Source organism: Ambystoma mexicanum, chromosome 2p, assembly GCF_040938575.1.
Source record: "Ambystoma mexicanum isolate Mex_15411 chromosome 2p, UKY_AmexF1_1, whole genome shotgun sequence".
Lineage (NCBI taxonomy): Eukaryota > Metazoa > Chordata > Amphibia > Caudata > Ambystomatidae > Ambystoma > Ambystoma mexicanum.
Window position 1 is genome coordinate 1,058,494,291 of NC_090923.1, and position 22,814 is coordinate 1,058,517,104.

Consider the following 22,814-nt stretch of genomic DNA (forward strand, 5'->3'; position numbering starts at 1 on the left):
GGGTTCATGACATGGCTCAACAGTCAAAATCCCTTTTTGAAATTCTCGGAAACTCATAGTAAAAACACAGTACACTTTTTGGACTTAACATTGGAAATCGGGAACGAGATGATCATGAACACTGTTTTCAATAAACCCACAGACAGAAACTCACTACTCACATATAAGAGTTATCATCCGGCTAGTCTGAAAAAGAACTTACCGTTTTGGCAGTTCCTTAGATATCGAAGAAACTGTTCACAACTAAGTGATTATAACCGCCAATCATCAGCCTTGGCGAACAAATTAAGATTGAGGGGTTATCCAAAACGTCTGGTAAAACAGACTCGGAAAAGAGCTATGAACATTCCCAGAGTACAAACTTTGGAACATCACGTCAAACAAAAAGAACCAGACTATCAAATCACGGCTGTGCTCAGTTTTTCACCTCTGACCAACAAAATCAAGAAGGAAGTCGTAAAACTCTGGCCTATACTGAATGTTGGCGACTCATGTTTGGACACTCCTAGATTTGCTATAAAAAGATCCAAAAATCTGAGAGATTCCTTGGTACACTCTTGCAAAGACATCGAACCGAAACTGAATACAATATGGGGCAAAAATCCAGCGACTGGCCACACACCATGTGGGTCATGTAGCGCATGTTCCAGCACCACCAGATCAACGAGCATAGACATTGGTTGGCATTTTCCATGGACACAGAAGAACCTGACAAATTGCAACAGCAGCAATGTCATTTATGTCATCATCTTTCCTTGCAACAAACGATGGGCATGACGATGAGACCCATCAAAACACGTCTCGCCAAACACAGATAATGTCTACGAACTGGAAAAACGACTGCCCCGATGGTGACACATTTTCTTCAACTCGAGGACAACCCTACGGACTTCACATGGTCCATCATTGAAGATGAAAGTACCCACGAGGGGTGGCAAAGTACATGACCTGCTCTTTAGAAGAGAGCAATTGTGGACTTTTCGCCTGAAAACTTATAAAACAGGTTTGAATGAGTCAACAAGCTGGCAAACTCTGGCCACACTTTGATCTGAGATGTGTGACTTTGTTAGTTTTCCATTTTCATGATCATTTTCAAGTGTTAGTTTTCTCATTTTTCACTTTCATTTTCAATTGTCATTGTCATTTCTTATAGCAATCTGTACTTGGAGGCCTCTGCCAATCACCATCCTGGATCCAGGCCAAGCGGGGCGGTCTCCACATACCCCCTTGAACGCCTTGCTCTCATAGCGGCGTTGCGCTACCTGAGTTCAGCCTGACCCCATAATGGAGGACCTACGGTCCATTTGGGGCGGCCATTTTGACAAACTCACGTGACGCACTTTGGCGCCATGGCAACAATATACAGAAGGGTCTGGCGAGCAGCAGTGTCGAGAATCCTCGCGTGCGGCTCGCCAGACCCTGACTCAAGCAGCAGGTGAGCCTTCGCTAACGCACCTGCCGATTCAGCAGACGCTGTCCCCACTTGGCGGGAGACGGCTCTTTTGAGATAAGCACACGGACGGGTCCGCGATGCCGGATCCGTCCGCGAAATGTATGTGTAAATGAGAGCGGGTACGCCACCGGCGGCCTCTCCCGCAGTTTACTTAACTGCGATCTTGTTTTTTGAAAATCGATATAGATATCAGCTTGTTTTCTAGCAATTGTGTTTATGCACATAACATGACGATACTAAAATATTGCCCATTGGCCCTTAAGTCTCAGGCCGCCATTTACCCTCCGTGCAAAATCAGCAACATGGACAGGGTAAGACTCCCCTTCCTTAATCTACCCAATGTGCTATATATATATATATATGTATATATATATATAATCACTACATTAGAGCGTGCAAACTGGGTAACATCCCTGTCTCTTTTCCCACCCCCTCCTGCCATCCCCACAGGTAGAGGAACATTATTAATGCAGACAAATGCTGCACCAGTAATGCAGAGGGCATTTACTTACCGGCCCACACTTTGAGCCCTGATGAATGTGGTTGAACCACTTTTCACCACAGAAACCGGTCGGCTATAAAAATGACCTGACCCAAGAGTACAACAAAACTACCTGGAGTCATTACATTTGGTTCGTTGGATCCCCAATACAATCATCTCTGTGGATCCCTTGTGTATTTTTAACAAAAATTGAGAAATCAACTGAAGAATACCGTTATTCTTGTTGTCTCTTGTTTGTTTTAACATTAGCACCCGCTTAATAGAGAGCCAATTAAAATGATGTTTCTGTTCATCTAAAAAGCAGCTAACACTTGATCCATCATGATCTAACAACTGTTTTTTAGCACGGCACAGTGCATTTACACATGCTTGTAAGTTCATTGAAGAGACCTGTTGCTCTTCCAAAACTTTTACTTCAATAAAGAAACTGTGTTTCTTAAGTGTGAATATCAAACTGGGTATCCCACAGTAGGCAATCCTGAAACAGTCCTCTTTGTTATATACACCACCTAGTCCAACCACTACACTGCCATGCCAAATTGCTTGGTTTACTATCCCCTTCTGCACATAGTTGCTCTTGACACTATGTACCTTCTGTGAGCATAGCTAGTGCACACATCTCTTGGCGCAACCTTTGAAGAGAAATCTGCTTTGCACACTATTTCCTTGCTCACAGCCATGGCTCCCGCTCTCCTTGTTCAACTGTGCAGTAGGTGTCTCTTCATTTTATATCCGTGCATGACCTTGTTTTCTGTAGCACCACTTTAGCAGTGGTCTACCCTCCTGTTTCCCTATTTTTGACGTGGGGCCACCCAATGTGCTACCCGTTTTGTGTGGGTTCTGTCTTCCTAGCATTCTTAAGTTAGATGGGATCCTACCCTTCTTATCACCCCGCCTGACTGAGGTCTACATGCAGAGAGTCCTTAATTGACCAGGCCTGCCTACGGATCACTCCTCTTCCCGGGATCTCCCCTGGCGTGTCCCTCTTGCAAAAGTGATCTACCTCTCTTAGCACCCTCTATACTGACGTCTACAGTCTTTTATTTTTTGTAAACTTTATACTTAAGTGCCATTGTACTGCGAACAGACAGTCATAAGATGCAACTTAACCCCTAACAAACAAGCTTGAAACTACGTCCACTCCCCTTTCCGCTATACTTGTGGGACATTCCGTCCTTCGGGGCGGGACCAGAGCCATTTGTAGCACCATACAAAAAATGTTGCCTAATTTTCTGTCCCAGGATCGAGCACATGCATGGCCACAGGCTTCACCTCCCCAAGCCAAGCCTCTGGGCCTCGCTCCTCGGTCCTTTTTCCCTGTTTGTCGGGAACGGACGCTTCAGCACCAGCAGGCACTTTTTTTTTTTTCCTGCCCTTTTTCTTATGTCACAATTTTGTTCCCATTTCAGGTTTCGCAGTGTTTCATCTGCTTATGCTGTGACTAAAGGGATTTGCCTCCTGCACTTTGTTTAATTGAAGTTACTTGGTGTCAGATCCTCACATGCTCTGCTTGGAGTGCCTCGGCCCGGATCGTGGGTGGGACGCATGCTTTGCCTGTGATGCACTTTCAGCACTGGCCCTAATTCGACGTCAACGCTGGGAAGATGTCTTCCGCCAGGAAGTGCCAGAGCGCATTCGGAGTTCGACTCTGTGAAGAGACTGGTAAGTGATTTTCGTTTTCAGGCTACCCTGGGCTGGTGGTTCCTCTTGCGAGGTCCCAGTCGCAGTAGGAGTCTGTCACAGCCTACCACTAACGGGACTCGTCCAGAGGCCCATGTGGCTAAAATGGATACCCAAGCTTGCTCCCAAGGATCCCCAAGTAAGGGACTCAAGCACATACTGGCAAAGCAGAGCTTTACCCCTTTTGTGGGCTAAGGTTACTGGGGTTCTCCCCTGAGGTTATCTTTAGAAGGGCTAATGTTATTAACCGAAAGGCTGAGTTTCCACTGTCACAGGTTAAATCTACCGTGGAATCCCCAGAGGTTCCCTGCAGCAGGGCTAAGCTTCTTCACAGCGCTGCTTTGGTTCCGCAGGCCGGGGCTAAATACACCAGGGTTCCCCAGAGTTTCTCTCACTGAGGGCTAAAACCGATACCAGCACCACTGAGGTTCCATGTTCGTGGGCAAGGCCCAAACCAGGACGACCCTTTTGGTTGTCACTTTACAAAATGGAACCGGCTCCTTCGGACACTCCACCCTCTGTGACTGACTTCTACAACATCTTCTGTGCCAAAGGAGCCGCCCAGATCCACTCCCAGTGATTTGTTTGGACGGGACCCTTCGGGGTCCTTTCATAGAGTGCCTTTAGAGGGTGTCCGCTTCACTCCAAGAGTAGAGTGGTCGGCACCTACATACTCTGCCCATCACCTCCTCTCCATTCTATTATGTGGACCCAGGCCTCCCGATCAGGTGTGTACCAGGCCTTTTTACGCATGAAAATCTTGTGAATACGAAGGCTTTATTATTTTCCTGTGTTCATTTACACAAGTTTATAGCAGAGGGAAGTGCAAAGGTCAGGTTACTTGACAGAAACCAGAAGGCTTCTTTTGATTTTTGTCTACATGAATGTAATTGCAAGCCCTGGATAAAAGCCAATGAAACAGAATACATTTTTCTGAAACCTTTTTTTAAAAAAAAAAAGAAACTGCACGCTATGATAAAAGGAATGGTTTATTTCCATTCAGCTTCTGCTGTGTTGCTGTTCGTGGAGCAAACAGAAGCACTGTGCTTATTTCTTTTGCTAGCATTTTAGGATTGTAAAATTAATAAGATGGAAAACTAAGTTGCTATTGAGAATTAATATTTTGCAACATATTATGCTTTTTTTTTCCCCAGTGAAAGCAAACCAGTATTGCGCAATTGTATTTTTCAGAGTTCCTGTGCTGTGCGCATAATCATGCGGAGGCAGATCATTTTTACACTTATAATTTAATTTACACTCCAGTTATAAAAACAGTGTAAAATGATGAGTATGCACAATTTAGTTAACATCCATTCAACCTTGCAGTCAATGGGCTACATTACTATAAATGGTAAGTTGCAGCAGAGTCTTTGCTCAAGGGTGAGTGATTTGTCATTACACCATCAGAGGTGTTCTAGCCTCTCAAATATTCAAGAATACAATTAAAACATCCAAAACCTAACTTTCCAGGAAGTGAAGCGCTGTGCAAAAATAAACAATTGAAAATTATATTTGTAATTGAAATGGAAACTCAGCAAAACCTGTCCCTGTTATAATCCAGATGGGTATTTAACTTTATGTAGCACTTCGTACATGGTTCGTCCAACATTTAGGCACTGTGATTATTCTACCTCATTCGATACTCGGTTAACTGACCTCTTAAGGATGTTAGCCAATAAGATAGCTGAGCCGGTTGAGCACTTGTTGCTGTGATCTGTAGATTGGAGGTGCGAATCCCGGCAAGGCCAAATCGGCCTTTTATCCTTTCGAGGTTGCTAAAGGAGTACAGACTTCGGTTTGGTGATAATTGCGATTAAATATGTTCTATGTACAGGGCTTTGTCAAAAGCGCTATACAAATAACCATTTGACCATGAGATTAGATATAGAATTTAGCATGGAGTCCTTGCCTCTCTGCACTGTTGTATCATAACATTGGCATACCATTAGGTAGTAATAGCTCCAGGAAATGAGGATTTTCATTGTACATTGAAAGACAATTCTGTTATTGAACCTCAAAAGACACAATACAACTCATGGTTGCTTTACTATGTAATTGGCTAGGTTTTTGTGTTTTCAACATTTAAATATATACGGGAGAGATCAAATGGCCAGACCTTAGAGAAATAATGAAAGGTGTATTCTGTGTCAATGCCGAAAGCTGATTTTTCTATATAGTTTTTGCACATGTCCGCTGGATGTCGCATACATTTTACTCTCCTGCAAATGAGAAGTCTCTTAAAATCACATTTACTCTGGAAGTTTAAAAATGGGGAGTAAAATACTACCACCTCAACTGGAGCACTGCACGGACCCATGGATGTCCAGACCAACTGGGCAACCTATTTTTACGTACTAATTGTCGAGGCCTAGTCCTCTGCAGCAGAGACCACATCAATCTGAGTATGCTTTCTTTCAGAGATTCCATACGCTAATGCATTCAAACCCTATGAGGGAGTACTTAAAGGGCATTTTCAAGGAAGAAATGAACCTGTAGAAATCCCTAATCCTCCTCCTTCCACCTGCGGTGGAGTCCGAGCCACCTCCATCACCTGAGCCTCCTACGGTCTTTCCATTCGAAGATCTGGTCCCAATGTTAGCTGACTTGAAAGTTCCAGCAGATCCTGATCTGACGGAGGAGAGGGAGGAGATCCCACTGTCGGCAACAGCCTTTCATTAAAGGCTTATGGACTCGATGGAATTCCTGGAAATCCTGGGCCTTGACCACCCACCCTTGGAGGGAGGAGTACTAGTAGGGGCCCAATCCATCAAGAGGTTGGAAAGAACGGGGATACTCTGTCAAAAGGATGTACTAGCAGAGGCGAAAAAGATCTGGGTTAAACCTCTATGGCACTCACTAACAAAATAATCTCTTTGCTATTGGCTTCTTCAAACGGAGGAAGTCTCGCTGTCGGCAGTCGTCTTGTCGGTGGTTGTAGCGGCCATTGTGTGCGAAATCAGCATTATCTACCTCAGCCGCATCACAATTGTTCAGCAAAGAGGATCGTGCTCTCAAAGCCCTGAGGGGGGCAGGGGGGGGGGAGGTCTTCACAAACTTTGCCCTTCATTTTAGACAAGCTAACACAGCTCTGTAGCACCTGCAAACCAAAGGCTGTGGAAGGTCCTTGTGAAGCTTGAGAAATTCATTCTGCCTGATTGGCAAGATGAGTTTAAAGGCAGCCTGGCAGATGCTAGAATGGTTGCACAAGATCTATTTGAGGCAGCGTCGCACCATGTTGGCAATTCAGCGAAGAGGGGTGGTGATGCGCAGATGTGTGCAGACAGGCGTGGCTTCATCTCACAAAACTGCGGTACCAGACAAAGTTCTAGACCTCCTGCTTAAAGGGCGAAGTTAGTTCCACAGCTCGACGGATGATGAGCTGGAGAAAAAGGCTAGTACGCTAACAGCAAAGTCACTATCTGTACTTGCGGGCACCAACGTTTAGGGCTGATGCGTACACCAGATCTTTCTCTGGTTTCAGGAGCGAAAGGTGAGACTACAGGACAGGTCGCCCATCACCCAAAGGAAGAAGCAGCAGAAGACCTCTACTAGAGGTTTCTTCTCACACCAGGCCCCTTCAACTAGTTCTTCTGCTGACAAAGCAACTAAATCATGTTCTGACTCTGTCCCACAGAACTTCATTGGGGGGGGAGAATTTCCCTACATTTGGATGCCTGGAGGACCATAACTTCAGACTCTGTTGTCAGTTACCAGTAGGGTTTCTTCTCCCATCTGTTAATAATGCCAATGTCCAGCCAGGCACCATTCTGGGTCTTGTAGACTTTTTTTTTTTAATTTTATCTTTTTTTTTTATTTTTTTTTTTTTTCTTCCCCCCCTCCCTGAAATGCAAGATGATTACCCCTGCACAAATCCGATCAGCCTTGCATCTGGAGTATTGGATCTATGCTGTAGATCTGAAGGATGCTTACCTACATATTTTTATATGGCCCACACACCACAAACCTCTATGGGGGAGTCCCAGTTCTGAGTCCTCTCTTTGGTCTCAATTCAGCACCCAAAGTGTTCCTGAAAATGATGGGCGCAGTGGCCTCCTTCCTCCGTCTCTAGGGTATACATGTCTACCCATACCTGGATACTGGTAACTGAAGGGATAGCCCGACTACGTCAGAACAATGGGCTAGAAATACTTGGTCAACAATGGGGGTCTGTTCTGACGTGTAGTGTTTTCTGGGGACTACTATTGTACTAGAGTAGACCTGGGTTATTTCTATTATGTCAAAACAGGTACATAAACACTTTAAATGTGAAAAATGCACAGGAAGGAATTTCAGACACAAATAGATATTGAGCCGTCAGCTTTTTAAATTTATTTTGCTGCTGGATGCATTTATTAATCATGCATCAGTATTTGTTGAGAAAAAAGGTATATTGTTAAAAAGAACAGTTGGGAACTGCAAGAGGTTCAATCACAAAAACAGAGTTTGCAGAACGATTAATTCTTAAAATTTCCTCAAACAGCTGTTTATGGCAAAACAAATTTGCAAGACAAAATAGTAAAGGAACACTGTGTAACCACCACCTAAAGTGACTAGTGATTAGTATGTAAAACATACATAACGTACATAACAACCAAAACAAAAGCAATAAATGGAAAAGCTTTGGGTTATGTGTATCCAGGCTGGAGGGTGACCTAACAGGTGGTCGACGTCTAGATATGGATCAGGGAAGATGTTGAGACCAGGCGAAGTATTGCGGTACTGGTCGAAGAGACGTTTCGGCTTGGAGCCTTCATCTAGGGCCTGGGGTAGGTCTCCCTAAAAATGGAGACAGGGGGACTCCATTAGTGTCTAAGTGGAAAGTTAAAAACTTTTGTTTAAAAAGAACAAGACATAATATTCTCCGTGAATGTGGTACACCACTGGCCCTAGATGGATTTCACGACCTCTATACAGTTTCTACAGGTCAGCAATACAGGGTGAGCCAACACTGAACACAACAGACCCCGGCTAACTTTTGACGGACTTGCCACTCCGTCCCATAATGGACATGCGCAAGAGACTAGTGTCTCGCATTGACATGCACCCACGGCAACGCTACTCTACAGCGGGCCGGCACATGCGCACTCGCCAGTTATAACAACACTACTCCAGATGCGCATGCGCACTCAGCACAGCCGTGCAGTGCTCGGCTCATTTCAGTTCGCCACCCTGTACGCAGCGATCCAGTCGCAAAAAGCATACGCGGACCCACACGCCAGCCTGCAGCAAGCCCGGGACCTAAATACCAGGTAAATCCTTTTCCTACTTGGTCACACAATACAGACCCTTTCCTCATAAATTATCTTAACTGGCGCATACATATCGTTTCCCCTCATAGGACGACTACAGACCAGAAACTATCACCCAGCCACCATTACGTGCTGGTCCACACTTTAATGATCAGTTGCTAAACCAACCGGCACCCTGCACACTTCCTGAGACTCTTCGCGCAGTTACAACCTAGTCAGGTGAGAACATGCCTTCTAGGTACACTTGGGTAAATATCTTTCTGTTATTGACCTCCACTAACAGTAATATTACCCAGAACTACATGTTCCTTGATTTTTGCAGCCATCCACAGCCGACTGCCAGAAGACTAAACTAACTAGCATCTCTTGCTATTCATGTGTCACATTAACTTCAGATCCTGACAGATCTGCACCCCCCAAGGTCAGTCCCGTGTCTTCCTTGTCCTTGATTTTAGAGTGGTGTACCACATTCACGGAGAATATTATGTCTTGTTCTTTTTAAACAAAAGTTTTTAACTTTCCACTTAGACACTAATGGAGTCCCCCTGTCTCTATTTTTAGGGAGACCTACCCCAGACCCTAGATGAAGGCTCCAAGCCGAAACGTCTCTTCGACCAGTACCTCAATACTTCGCCTGGTCTCAACATCTTCCCTGATCCATATCTAGACGTCGACCACCTGTTAGGTCACCCTCCAGCCTGGATACACATAACCCAAAGCTTTTCCATTTATTGCTTTTGTTTTGGTTGTTATGTATGTTATGTATGTTTTACATACTAATCACTAGTCACTTTAGGTGGTGGTTACACAGTGTTCCTTAATCAACACTATTTTGTCTTGCAAATTTGTTTTGCCATAAACAGCTGTTTGAGGAAATTTTAAGAATTAATCGTTTTGCAAACTGTTTTTGTGATTGAACCTCTTGCAGTTCCCAACTGTTCTTTTTAACAATATACCTTTTTTCTTAACAAATACTGATGCATGATTAATAAATGCATCCAGCAGCAAAATAAATTTAAAAAGCTGACAGCTCAATATCTATTTGTGTCTGAAATTCCTTCCTGTGCATTTTTCACATTTAAAGTGTTTATGTACCTGTTTTGACATAATAGAAATAACCCAGGTCTACTCTAGTACAATAGTAGTCCCCAGAAAACGCTACACGTCAGAACAGACCCCCCATTGTTGACCAACTACCCATACCTGGATGACTAGTTGGTAAAGGGTCAATCCCTGGAAAAAGTAGAAGCTCGTCTCCACTACCTCCTAGGCTTGCTTTACAACTTGTGCTGGACAGTCGACTGGAAGATGTCTAATTTGATGGCAAGTTAACGCTTGATTTTCATAGGTTTCCTCTGGGACACCCGACTGGCAAGTCTTTTCAACTACCTAGAGGAAACAGACATTCAGCAGACCTGCTCTGTTTCTTTCCTCTGACAACACCATGGCCTGGTGGTTCCAAAGGCTGCTGAGATTAATGGCGTCCTGTGTCCAATCTGTGTCTCTGGTCAGGTTGAAAATGCAGAGGCCCCAGCTAACGCCAAGACCCTCCTGGTCACAGGGTTTAGATTCTGCCGGAACTGATACAAATCCTCAAAACTTGACCCAGGCCTTGCTTTGATGGGCAGACCCTTGGGATCTAATACAGTGGGTTCCCTTCTGCAACCCTTCACCCCCAGTGATTTTTCACAACAAATTCTTTTCGCTCCTGGGCTCGGCAACATTTAAAAACCTTCATGTCTTCGACTTGCTGATGGGGGAAGACCGCTCCCAGAACATCAGCTACCAGAGACTGAAAGCCATTTTCCAGGTATTGAAACCCTTTCTTTCCAATTTTCATGGCAAGTCTGTTTGAACATCAACAAAACACGAGGACAAGACATTCATCTGACCTTACATTTGTGGGAATAGGCTGTTCATCACAACATATAGCTTCAGGAAGTCCACATACCATGTCCGTCAAGCACAGAATCGGATCAACTGAGCCGCCTTATGGAAGCCAACTACGGGTGACGACTCCACCCTCAAGTGGTGAAAGATCTGTTCACCGGTGAGGATTCCCCTACAAACTTTTTGCCACCAACCTGAACAACCACTGTCCTATATATGTGTTAAGGGGAGGACTGGGAAAGGATTCCATGGGAGGGGATGACGGCGTTTCTCCACCCCCCCACCCATCATCCTGTCTCCCTTTGCCTTTAATACACCGGGCTCTGTGGGCATTAAAGGAAGCAGATTGCTGTACATCCATAATATAGTTGCACCATGGTGGCCGGCCAGGTTCTGGTTCTCAGTTCTAGTGAACCTAGCCAACTGACACAATATATCTGCCATTTCGCCAGGACTTGCTGACTACGGAAGAGTAGATTCATCACCCCTCCCCACAATGGACGATGTCATTTCTTTTATCTCTCATCTGGCTGCTTCAGAAAATGAGCCTGCAACCTGCAGCACCTATTTGTCAGCACTGGCTACCTACCTAAACTTGGGCGATGAATGTTTCCGGGAACCCACTGGTTAAGCGGCACTCTGATGGTCTGTGCCATCTATTTCAGTCAAGCCTCCTCACCCCAAATCGGATTTAAATGTAGTCCTAAGCGTTGTTCCACAAGCCGTTTGAACCAATGGCCTCTGTACATCAGGCTGGTGTTCTGGAAGACTGCATTCCTAGGGACAATAACTTTGCCAAGGCGAATAAGTGAGATACAGGATCTAGCAGCTGACGAGCCTTTCATCGCGAGGTAGTGCTACGCACACATCTGTAATTTCTCACTAAAATAGTATAGGGGTTCCACATCAAGCAGATTTGCTTCCCAGTATTTTTTCCAAATCAATATCTGAATCGGAGAGTCCTCCACGTCTTGTATGTCGGGAGGGCCTTGAAGGTTTACCTAGACAGGAGCAGGCAATTGAGGAAATCCTCCCCATCGCCCCCCCACCCAGCTCGTTGTCACGTTTGGAGGTGCGAATAAGGGGTCCTCGCCCTCAAGTGACCATTACTAGATGGATTTTGGCAGCGATTTTGTAAAGTTGTAATCTACAGAAGCAGCCGCACCGAAGGGGCTTCACACCGACCTTGTCGGGGCAAAAGCAGCCTTGGTTGCTTTTCAGAGGCATGTTCCCTGTGACACTTATCGATCGCAAAAGCAGCGATTTTTGCCTCTCCTTTGGCCCTTTGCAGACACTGTTGACTGGGCATGAGTTTGAGAGCAAATGCTCAATTCGGTCGGCTCTGCTGAATAGCTGAAGAAGATTAAAGTTACAAATGGAACCTTTCACTCCTTGGGAGACAAGTGCTAGTGAATCGCCCACAAGTATGGAGGAAGGGGGATGGGACATAGGAGTGAGGTAAAGTTACTCACTGTAATGACTACTATACTCTGTCCATCGTCCCCTTTCCTCCTTGCATCCTCCCTCATCCCGCAAAATAATTCCTTAGTTTTATTAGTTTCAGCCTGACCTAGGCTAGTTGAAAAGGACTGAGGAGCGAGGCCCAGACGGAAGGGCTTGGGGAGGGTGATCTGTGGCCATGCATGCGTTTGGGCCAGCAACATAAAAATGACAGACCATTTTTTGGATGGTGCTACAAAAAGCTTTGGTTCCGTCCAGAAGTAATGTCCCACAAGTATTGAGGGAAGGGGACTATGTATTAGGAGTACAGTAGTCCCTACGAACGTTTCCGTACTGCGATATTGCACTGCTCAGAAATCTCGGGTGGTCATGAATTCATTGTCATTCAAAAGATGAATGTAAAACGTCAAACCATGTTTCAAGTAACAATTCCCAAACGTCCATTCCCCTCATTGTGGGTTTAGATGAGTGGTGATTGTTCACTTTCCCTTAAAAAGCAGGCTCCAAATAATGTACAGCATGTCTTTAGTCCTAGCTGCTTTTTTTTGTCCCTATTAACTCCTGATGGGATTCCTATTTTGTCAAGTACCCCCACCTCTGCACGGTAGGGCACGCTAGTTCTCTTCACCTCTCCCCCACCAAAATGGGCTACCTGCTTTGACCGTATTCATTTCTAAATTTAACGTTTTTGTTGGTCTTAAGGCATGTCATAATTGTACATCTATAGTCCAATTAGACATCAATAAGAGAAAAAAAGTATGCCGAGCAACAATACCTTTAAATACGACTGCTCCACAAGTTCCTAGGTAACTACAACATGTATTTTTATCGCCCTTCCCTTGATGCCCCAGATCCTCAGTATTTATTTTATGTTTCAGACCGAGCCTGCTCTGCCTTATCCAAACCCTCAACATAATGGTCCAACAACCCCTTACAGTCACCTCTATACTGACCCAGGCATGTTTTTTGTAATGAAGGGTATCCTTTCCTTGTGCATATTCTTCAAGTGTGTTAATGATTCCAGTAATGTATTTGGCCATGGCAACCCACGCCCTGGTGGTGGGGAATCCCCTCCTTCAGCCATGCTCTTGCAATAGCAATCCTTGCCGCCAATAATAGGTTGTGCACGTAGTTATGTACTGCTCGCTTTCCAATTCCAATCCAAGCTGATTCAGGCGGGGAATGGGAAGCTTTTTATACCATCCAGATTCCTATACATAAGAGCACCTCTCTCCAGTATACCTGGATCTGACTGCAGGACAAACACATTTTCCAGAAGGTCCCCTGAGCTCCATAGCCTCTCCCAACACCCTGGGTTCACATTGGGGTACATTCATGCCAGCCTCGTAGATGGTAGTTGACACCTGCATAGTATTTAATGGCGTGGTGAATATGTTGTGGCGATATAGAAACCGTTTTGGTCGAGCGACACATTTAACCAGGTGTCTTCCTTCAACCGATTACCCAAATCCCGTTCCCACTGCTCCCTGATCGCGAGTGGTTTTAAGGGTTTGGCTTTTAGTATTGCACAGTACAATCTAGAAATGTAGCTTTTGTCTGAACCTCCCCTGTATCGAGTCTCAAACCTGGTGAGATCCCTCGCCAAGTTGTCACCTACTCCCAACCCCATTTCCTGTCGTTGAGTGCTCCTTTAAGCCAGAGGTATAAAACCTGCTGAGAGATGCCCCATGTGGAGAAGATCTTCTAGCTGTTGGACTTTCCTAAAGTCCCAGTTGTCCTGCTCTACTTAGTCCTCCCTTGTACCACCTTTTTTGGTATGTGTTTGGATCCGGTGTATTGTCTCTGAGCGGTTTGGAGCCCATATAGCGCTCAAGGGCGATGGTCAGGGTGATGGTCACGATAACTGTCTAGTGCCTGCTTTATTTTCTCTATATAGTTTCCACTGGAACCTCAGGGCTTTGTGTTATTTGTTTGAGATACTAGCCTGTTGTACCTGTAACCACTCATGTAGGGGTATGGGGAAGAGGATCTAATTTTCCAGGGCAATCCATTGTGGAGTGGGGGGTCTATATTTTCCACTAACGCGGGGTCACGTTGGTATATCTTATGCTATTCTCAGTTTTGCACCCGTCCACATAGTATGTTAGTAATTGACCCAAAGAAGTTCTGCGCAGCCGGATAGCGAGCATCTGGAACAGGTACAGATATCTGGGCAAGATAGTCATCTTGATTATGTTGAGTCTGGCCACCCATGTCTGACCCATGACAGTAACATTCTCCCTCAACTCTTAATGTCGTTTTTCACTTCTTTCCATAGTGGTGGGTAGTTTGCTTGGTATAATTTGCATATTTATTGGCTATTTGTAAGGCGCCTATACAACAAGACAGCCGCCACAAGGCAAAAGGGAAGGCAGCGGGGAGTAAATGTAGCCATAACAATGAACACGAATGATTAATAAAACAATACTGGTCCTACTAGGCCTTGCGACATTCGGAACGTGCAAGTGCAGTGAAGGAGGGTGCAGGAGCGACGAGAAGGGGCTAGGGAGGACAGGATTGGGGATGTGCTGGCAGGGGCCCCCCCATAGGGGAAGTGCCAGATGGGTGCCCTTGGAGGAGGTGTAGATACTCTCAGTAAAAACATTAACAGGGACCAAGGATGGTTAAAAAGACAATATCAAATTTTAATAATAAACAATTCATTCAGATTAAAACCTCAATTAAATAAATAGGTTAGTAATACAGGCATTGTCAAATCCCATGTGCAAAGGCAAAAAATAGGGAATACATAACAGGCTCGGTGGCCAGTTAGAAAGATGTTGTAACAATCATACGAGCACTCGGGGGTACTTTTCAAAGTAACAGGGTACCCTATCCAGGTATGGATAAATGTGTCATCAAGGGGCAGAGGCCAACCTGTAAGACGGCAAAGTAATGGAGGTAGGAGACCTAATCAGGGTCGTTTTTTATACCAGGCCCAGAACAGAAACAATTGGAACGACGGTTCGAGACAAACCAGAAGCGGGAGTCGCTTCTAATTAACCTGTCGAACTATTCACCCACTATGACGGAACAACAAGTGCTTAATAAAGGCCTAAGTTATGTCATAACGAAAGAGCACGACCCTTTCGAATTCCAGATCGAATTCAAAAAATTGATGAGAAAAATCCATTTGAAGGAATTTTTTTCTTCCCCTGATGACACCACGGTTGAGGGCCCCATTAATTGTACTGGGCTACGTAATCCATCGACATTCTACCCTCCTCCCCAAAGCTTCTCTCCAGAGTCATTAGTATTTGAAAGGAAAGTTATTACTGAGGTCACGGCCCTTGAAGCTAAACGCCGTAGAACCTTTCACAATCTATCTAATCAGGAACGCAAAGCTCTTGATTCTCTATCCTCTAACCCTTCGATTGTCATTAAGAAGGCGGACAAAGGTGGAGGGATTGTCATTCTCAACCGCTCAGATTATATTGATGAATGTGAAAGACAACTAAGCAATACCTCTTACTACCACCTACTTACTCATGACCCTACACTTGAACTCCAACACCTCGTTGCTGACAAGGTGGGCAAAGCGAAAGATCGGGAATGGATCTCTAAACAGGAAGCAGACTTCCTTGTTAATAAGAAACCTAGCATTCCCACGTTCTACACCTAGCCTAAGGTCCATAAAACTCTTCTGAACCCTCCTGGTCGTCCCATTGTAGCTGGTATAGACTCTGTCTTGGAACCACTCTCTACCTTTGCGGACCATTATCTTAAAACACACGTACAAAAGATGCAATCTTATCTAAAAGACTCCAGAGATGTTATTAACAGCTATGAAAATCTCGAGTTTGACCCTCTATCCAACCTACTTATAGGTTTGGATATTGTTTCTCTCTATACCAACATACCTCAACAGGCGTCACTTGATACTATTGAAGAAATATTACTGACCCGAGAAGATAATGACCCAGTACCTACCTCATTTATCCTCTGGTGTGTAGAACTCGCTTTGAGACGTAACTACTTTGAGTTCAATGGGAAATTTTATCAACAAATTGAAGGCACAGCGATGGGGGCCACGATGGCCCCGAGTGTGGCTAACCTCTATGTCGAAACATTTGAGAAATTATATATCTACAACATCAATAATCCTTTCAACAACAATATTACCAAGTGGAGTCGTTACATTGACGATATCCTCGTATTGTGGAAAGGTTCACGGGATGATGCTAACAATTTCTTCACCTGGCTCAATGGTCTTAATCCCAATCTACAATTCACTATGACTTGTAGTAATGAGTTTACTAACTTTCTGGATTTAACCATCTACCCCCTAAATGGGATCTTAAAAATAAAACCTTATCACAAACCCACGGATAAGAACTCTCTCTTGGATTATTCTAGTCACCATATTAAACATCTACGCGACAACCTCCCTTTTGGACAATTTCTCCGTCTAAAGAGAAATAGCTCGGATAAAGACACCTATGAGGTTGAGGCGTCAGCCATCAGTAAGAAGCTTAGACAGAGAGGCTACCCCAAAAAACTAATAAACAAATCAGCTAAAAGGGCATTCAATAACAACCGTGAGGCGTTGCTAGAACCCAAACCCAAGAAACCTAAAGAGGATAGGATTGTCTGTGTGAACACTTTTACGAACCGGAGTTTTGAAATTACCAATATCATAAAGAAAAACTGGAAAATCTTCAGAACCTCAACTCAACCGATTCCTATGCCTATTTTCGCCTACAAAAGAAGTACCACTATTGGCAATATAGTGAGTAACAGTAAATTGAAATTGGTCAATACTTTGGAACCCAAATTAACCTCACTCTGGGGGCTCCCAGAAGCCACGGGACACTACCCTTGTGGCTCATGTGGCGTTTGCAAATTAACCATGAGAACGAAAGAAGTTGATGTTGGTCTTTCAAAACCCTGGACCCAAAAAAGTTTAACTAATTGTAACACTGACTTTGTTGTATACATGATACCTGTAGATGTGGATTGCACTATGTTGGCAAGACTATTAGAAAAGTAAAAACCCGCATAATGGAACATCGGAGCTGTTTGAAGAACAGAATTGAGAACGCCCCCCTTGTGAAACACTTCAACCTTTTGAAACACAAGTATGAGGATTTTACCTGGACGATCCTGTTGGTTGTGAAAGGACTTAAAAATACAGCACGAGAAAAGAAATTGTTGAAATTGGAACAAAAGATGATTTTCACACTACACAGTGATGTTATTGGACTCAACGAGTCGATTGATTGGCATAATATATAATGACCCTGCTATTGATCTGTGTATATATTGTTACAATTTTACTATCATTTTTTTGACACTAATGTTGGCACCTCTATCGTGTAACTCGTTGATTCCCTGTTCCCCCAGTGAGCCCACTACACTCTTGCCCCCAGTGATTCGTAGTAATCTTCGAAACGGGGTTGCACCACTAGTTTATTGGGACACGCTTTACACCTGGGGATTCAATTTTATATTCAGTTTGATGTTCCCCACTGGCACTTTCTGTGTCTATCATTCCCTTGCATGATGGCCGCCGTGTTCGACTTACTTACAATACTCGTCTCCAGATACATTAACATAATAGTAGGACTAAGCCGGAGTTTTCCTTGACTACGAACCTGCATCGGCAGCTACATGCAGATAGCGGACACTTAGTTTAGTTCCTCGCGAGCGAAATAACTGCTTGCCTCTCACTCCTCCGCGTGGGGTAAGTTACCGCACTGAGTATGGCTCAACAGTATGTGGCTCTCTATGACTCGTTTACCTACTAAAGATGTTGCGTAGTCTTCGCATCTCCGTATATCTTATCGCACGTCTCTATTGTATTTTATCTACAGTGCGGAGAGTAAGGAATCGCCCTCGACGACACTAGGTTGGTCGTCTTAAGGTATGATCCCTCGTTACATTCTTGTATCTATGGCTACAAGGGCACCCTGTTTATCACCGCGATCACGGTACTCTATGCTAGTCTGTTTTGATTCCTTTCTAGGGTCACTTTGATTCATAAACCCCAGTCTCATGGGTGTTTTCTCTATTCATTATCACATAGTGACATACATTCTTTCTAAATTGCTTTGCATGAATTTTTGGTCACTACCTGGACTCCTACACCGCCTTCCATCACGGGTTTATGTCCCTTTTACAGGGTGTTACTGGCGCCCACTGCTGGCATGGGGTTTTTTACCAGGGAAGTTTTCCCAATTCACGCTGTTACACTCATCTGGATACTTTGTGTCCTTCGCCATTCTGGCTGCTGTTGTTTGTTTTTGAGTACTACTAGGCTTGGTTATAGCTTATTTTACTGGCTATTATCCCTTTGTTGTTGTTTTAGGGTCGAGACTCGGACTACCCTATACCTACTAATGTTAGTAGAGAGCCCCCACAGGCACACTATAAGGTAATTATGTCCCCTTAATAGTTGCCCAGTTCATACTCTGAACTTTCCAAAATATACAACTATTTAATAGTGAATTTTTGATGATTGTTGTTCTTATTCTCTTGCAGGTGCTATGATACTGTAGTGGCATTTTTGCTCTCGATCCCAATTGTTAAATAGGCGATACTGTTATGTACTTCCTCCTGATGAATGTTCCACACTTTGCTCTTTAGGAACAGAAACATGTCGAGACATATCTCTGAACCCTAGACAGAGAGTATAATTGATGACACATTTATCCATACCTGGATAGGGTACCCTGTTACTTTGAAAAGTACCCCCGAGTGGTCGTATGATTGTTACAACATCTTTCTAACTGGCCACCGAGCCTGTTATGTATTCCCTATTTTTTGCCTTTGCACATGGGATTTGACAATGCCTGTATTACTAACCTATTTATTTAATTGAGGTTTTAATCTGAATGAATTGTTTATTATTAAAATTTGATATTGTCTTTTTAACCATCCTTGGTCCCTGTTAATGTTTTTACTGAGAGTATCTACACCACACACTTCTAATACCTGCTATATAACTTTGTCTCCTGATACCTTTATCATTATCCTCCCGGACATAGACAGAGTATACACTGCTAAATTTTTTTTATGAGTACAGTGGTATACCGGGCTTCCTTTCCTTGTAAGTAGCCCTTGGAGGAGGCCACAGGTTAATTGCTAGGGTGGAGGTGTCTGCTGCCCAGCAGTTCCAGTGTGGGCCTGGAGGGCAGTGCTGAGGGAGGTGCTGGTAGCAACTGGGCAGAGTGCCTGTTCATTTGTAAGGTTCATGAGCGACCAGGCCGCTAGTCTCAGCCGCAGTGGGGAGGTTAGCAGTGGAGGAGGGAGAAGGAAGGAGGTAGAGCAAATAAACATTTGAGAAGTTTCTGGAACTTGAGGTGGTCTGGTTCCAGACAGAAAGGGGGAGGAAGGATGTTCGAGAGGGTTTTGCCTCCAGCTCTCTACTTGGAGAAACGTTTGATCAGCAGAGAGCTGGAGCTTGAAGAGCCAAGGGATCTAGAAGGAGCATTCTGTCGGCTCCTTCATTATAACCGGTATGGTAACATGGCCAGATATATAGTGAAAGGTTATTGGCAAACTGGGCTAATTTGTACTGGTCTCCCCTGTCTTGAATGCCTTCTTTCTGTTCTCTCTTAGATGTACATCGAGCGGCTCCATCAACATGGCACAGAGAAAGGGCGAGGGATAGGCAGCCCTGGCCAGGATCCCTTCCAAGAGGAAAGGGTTTTGATAATGTGCCATTGACAAAAACCTTTGCTGTTGGAGTGGAATAGAGCTGTTTGAGCCAACTATGACATTGGTCTCCGAAGCCATATTTAACCATTACCTCAATTGACCATGACACAGGCCTTTTTGGTGCCCATGGTCCGCAGGGACGAACTGTTCTTGGGCTGGGCCATGAGATGAAGGGTCTTAAGGTTATCTGCCCCCCCCTGCCTGTTTTTAACAAAGCCCACCTGGTCTGGGTGGTTTGATTTGAGGAGGATGGACTCTAATGGAGAATGTTCACTAAGGTCCTAGCCTCTATATTCAATAAAGATATTGGCCTGTAGGTGAGGCAGTTGGGTGGGTCTTTGCCCTCTTTTGTTATCGTCACTATAATGATCTTGTGGAAAGAGGGCAGGAGTTGTCGGGCTTTATCAAAGCTATTGGAAGGGCAAGAGGGTTCCCAGGTAGGTTTTATAGGAGTGCATCGGAAAACCATCTACCCCGGGCGCTTTCTCCACTTTGAGGGTTTTTATAGCTGCACTGACATCTATTTGAGGAAATGGTTTATCCAAGTCCAGCGCCTCTCCTGAGTTAAGGCTTGGAGGGTTCTTGCGGGGAGACGGTATGAGAGTTTGGTTTCTTCAAAGAGGTCTTCCGGGGTGTATGACTCGTAGTATTCTGCAAAGCAATGGGCTATCACATTGGGTTCTTTGTGTGTATTACACCCCTGACCGGCTTCTTTCACCTATTCAGTGTGTGCTTCTTTATCCTGTTTGCTTGTAGTCCCTGCCTTGTTTCCTTGTTCATAATAATTCTGCTTTAGCCCTAACATTTTATGGATCTTGGCCATACCGATCTGTCGGCTCCTGTCTATTGGACAACAAACTCTTCTCCTCTGGGCCCTCTGTCCCCTCTAACCTCACCCTTCATCTTTATTTCATATGTGAGACTTGCTTCAGCCTTCTCCCTCCCTTTTTTTTAAATTTATTTTTTTTTTAATTTTTATTTATTTATTTTTGTTTTGTTTTCCTCATCTCTTTCTGCTATGGTCAGTCCCCTAAAGGTGGCTTTTCCCACTTCCACAGTGTACTTGGGGTCAGAGACCCTGGCGTCATTGGTCTTAAAGAAATGTTCTAATTCTTCTTATGCTAACCCCTGAAAACCTGTTCTGGAAATAGTTACACTGCCATATCGCCCCTGTCGAGCTGGGCCTTTCCCATAGCAATTCAATCTTTATTGCTTCGTGGTCTGACCAGCTGACCACCATTACCACCTTGTGCGTCACCAAATGTACCTCGCCCGGGTCCATGAGTATTCAGTTCTTATATAAGACCTGTGCTGGCTCGGGTTGGTGCATCCGATTTTATATTTCACATGGGGGGTAAAAGCCCCCCTCACCTGAGACGTTTGTGTCCTGTCCTGTATCTTGTTCTCTTCTCTTCTCTCCCCTATTTCGGACATCCAGTCCATTCGTGGGTCTCTGATGGCATTGAAACCCTACCTCCCCTTTCCCCCCGCCAGCTTGGGTTCTCAAACCCTCTCCCCATGTCTCCAATATCTGGAAGGCTTCCTCCGAGTTACAGGGTTTGTTAGGAGTGTATAACTTGGCTATGGGGACATTTCTTCCCTTTACTTTGCCCATCAACATCTGGAATCTCCATTCCCTGTCTCTTAACTTGAACCTTGGAAAGTACAGCCTCTTTGCTCAGAGGAATCCCCACTCCCCTTCTTTGCCAACGCCAATATCCAGAAGCATTGGCCAATGTGCTTACCGAAAATCTTTGCCTCGTCCCCTCTCCTGAAGTTGTTTCCAGAAACCTAGTCCCCTGCTCCCCTTCGGGGGGGGGGGGGGGAGGTTTTCAGTGTTGTGGGGGTGTCCCTTGCATGTTCAATGTAGTAATGTCCCTGAAAAACGTCAATGTTCTGGTGACTATCTTTTTGCCACATGCTTGTAGTGGTGTTATTGCATGGAACCCTCCTGGGGGGTCTTGGAATACCTGGAGCTTCACCCCTGCTCACCCCTATTTATATATACATTCCTCTACCCGGCCTTTGTTAGAATCTCTACCTTGTCATTGTAGTAGTGGCATTTGGCCTGGACAGACCAGGGCACTTCTATTGGGCCTCTGCCGCTGAAAGTGGTCATACTGCACCAGCTTTGGTGCTTCCTTTCCATAGAGCAAGGCGATGACCTCTGCCCACGTTATTTTCTAGGGCTTGCTGTGATTCCCTGTCACTGTAGCAAACACCACATTTGAATGTTATTCCTCCTCTCTCTGTCCTACACATCTTCGAGCTTGGAGGTGCAATCTCTGTCCCTACCCTCTGAACCCTTGAGCTAGGCTACCTAGATGTCATCTATCGAAGCTGGATTGTTTTCGAAGGCTTCCACTTTAGTAACTCTTCCCCCTTGAGTTCTGAGAGGGAGGATTGTTTGTCAGATCTCGGGGCCTTTCTTGTAGAATGCGAAGGATGACTGTTTCAGCGCCTCTTCGCCTCCCTGTTCGTTACTTCGCTGACCCTCGGCCACCAGTTCCCTGTCTTAACCCTGAGCCCTCGCGTCCCACTGCCACCTCTCCCTCCTCTCCCTCGTGATTTCTTTGCTTCTCTAGCCACCTTTCGTTTATTTTGGTCTCTTTTGGGGCAGGGGATGTTGGGTTGTGTGCAGCTCACCTCTCCCATGATCCCGAGGTAGCACTTTTTTTGATGGTCTTGTGCTTTAAGACTATGTAGGGGTTTATACAGGCTGCGTAAAGCCTTCTACTGCGCACCCTGTGTTTCTGGTGTTCTTGTTGGGTGTTCCCCATATATGCTTTGATTGGGAGTGGGCCCTTGGGGCTCCCTGACTTAAAGGTACCGCTGAATCCCGTTAGGAGGAATGGGGGGGGATGGTGACGGGAACCGTGGAACCCCTCCTAACCCCCAATGTGTCTGGACCTCTCTCGGC

At 44.9% G+C, this 22,814-nt stretch overlaps 1 protein-coding gene across 2 annotated transcripts in view; it reads left to right on the top strand.

Moving 5' to 3' along the window:
* POLA2 (DNA polymerase alpha 2, accessory subunit) overlaps positions 1–22,814 on the top strand; it is a 910,834-nt gene that overhangs the window by 14,137 nt on the left and 873,883 nt on the right. Inside the window, exon 2 of one of the 2 annotated variants that reach the window (XM_069644974.1) lies at positions 3,365–3,617. The exons of the other annotated variant lie outside the window; for it this stretch is intronic. Within the exon in view, the coding sequence (XP_069501075.1) occupies positions 3,560–3,617 (58 nt within the window). The 5' untranslated portion in view covers positions 3,365–3,559. The remainder of the gene's footprint in view (positions 1–3,364; positions 3,618–22,814) is intronic. 2 annotated transcript variants of the gene reach the window in all.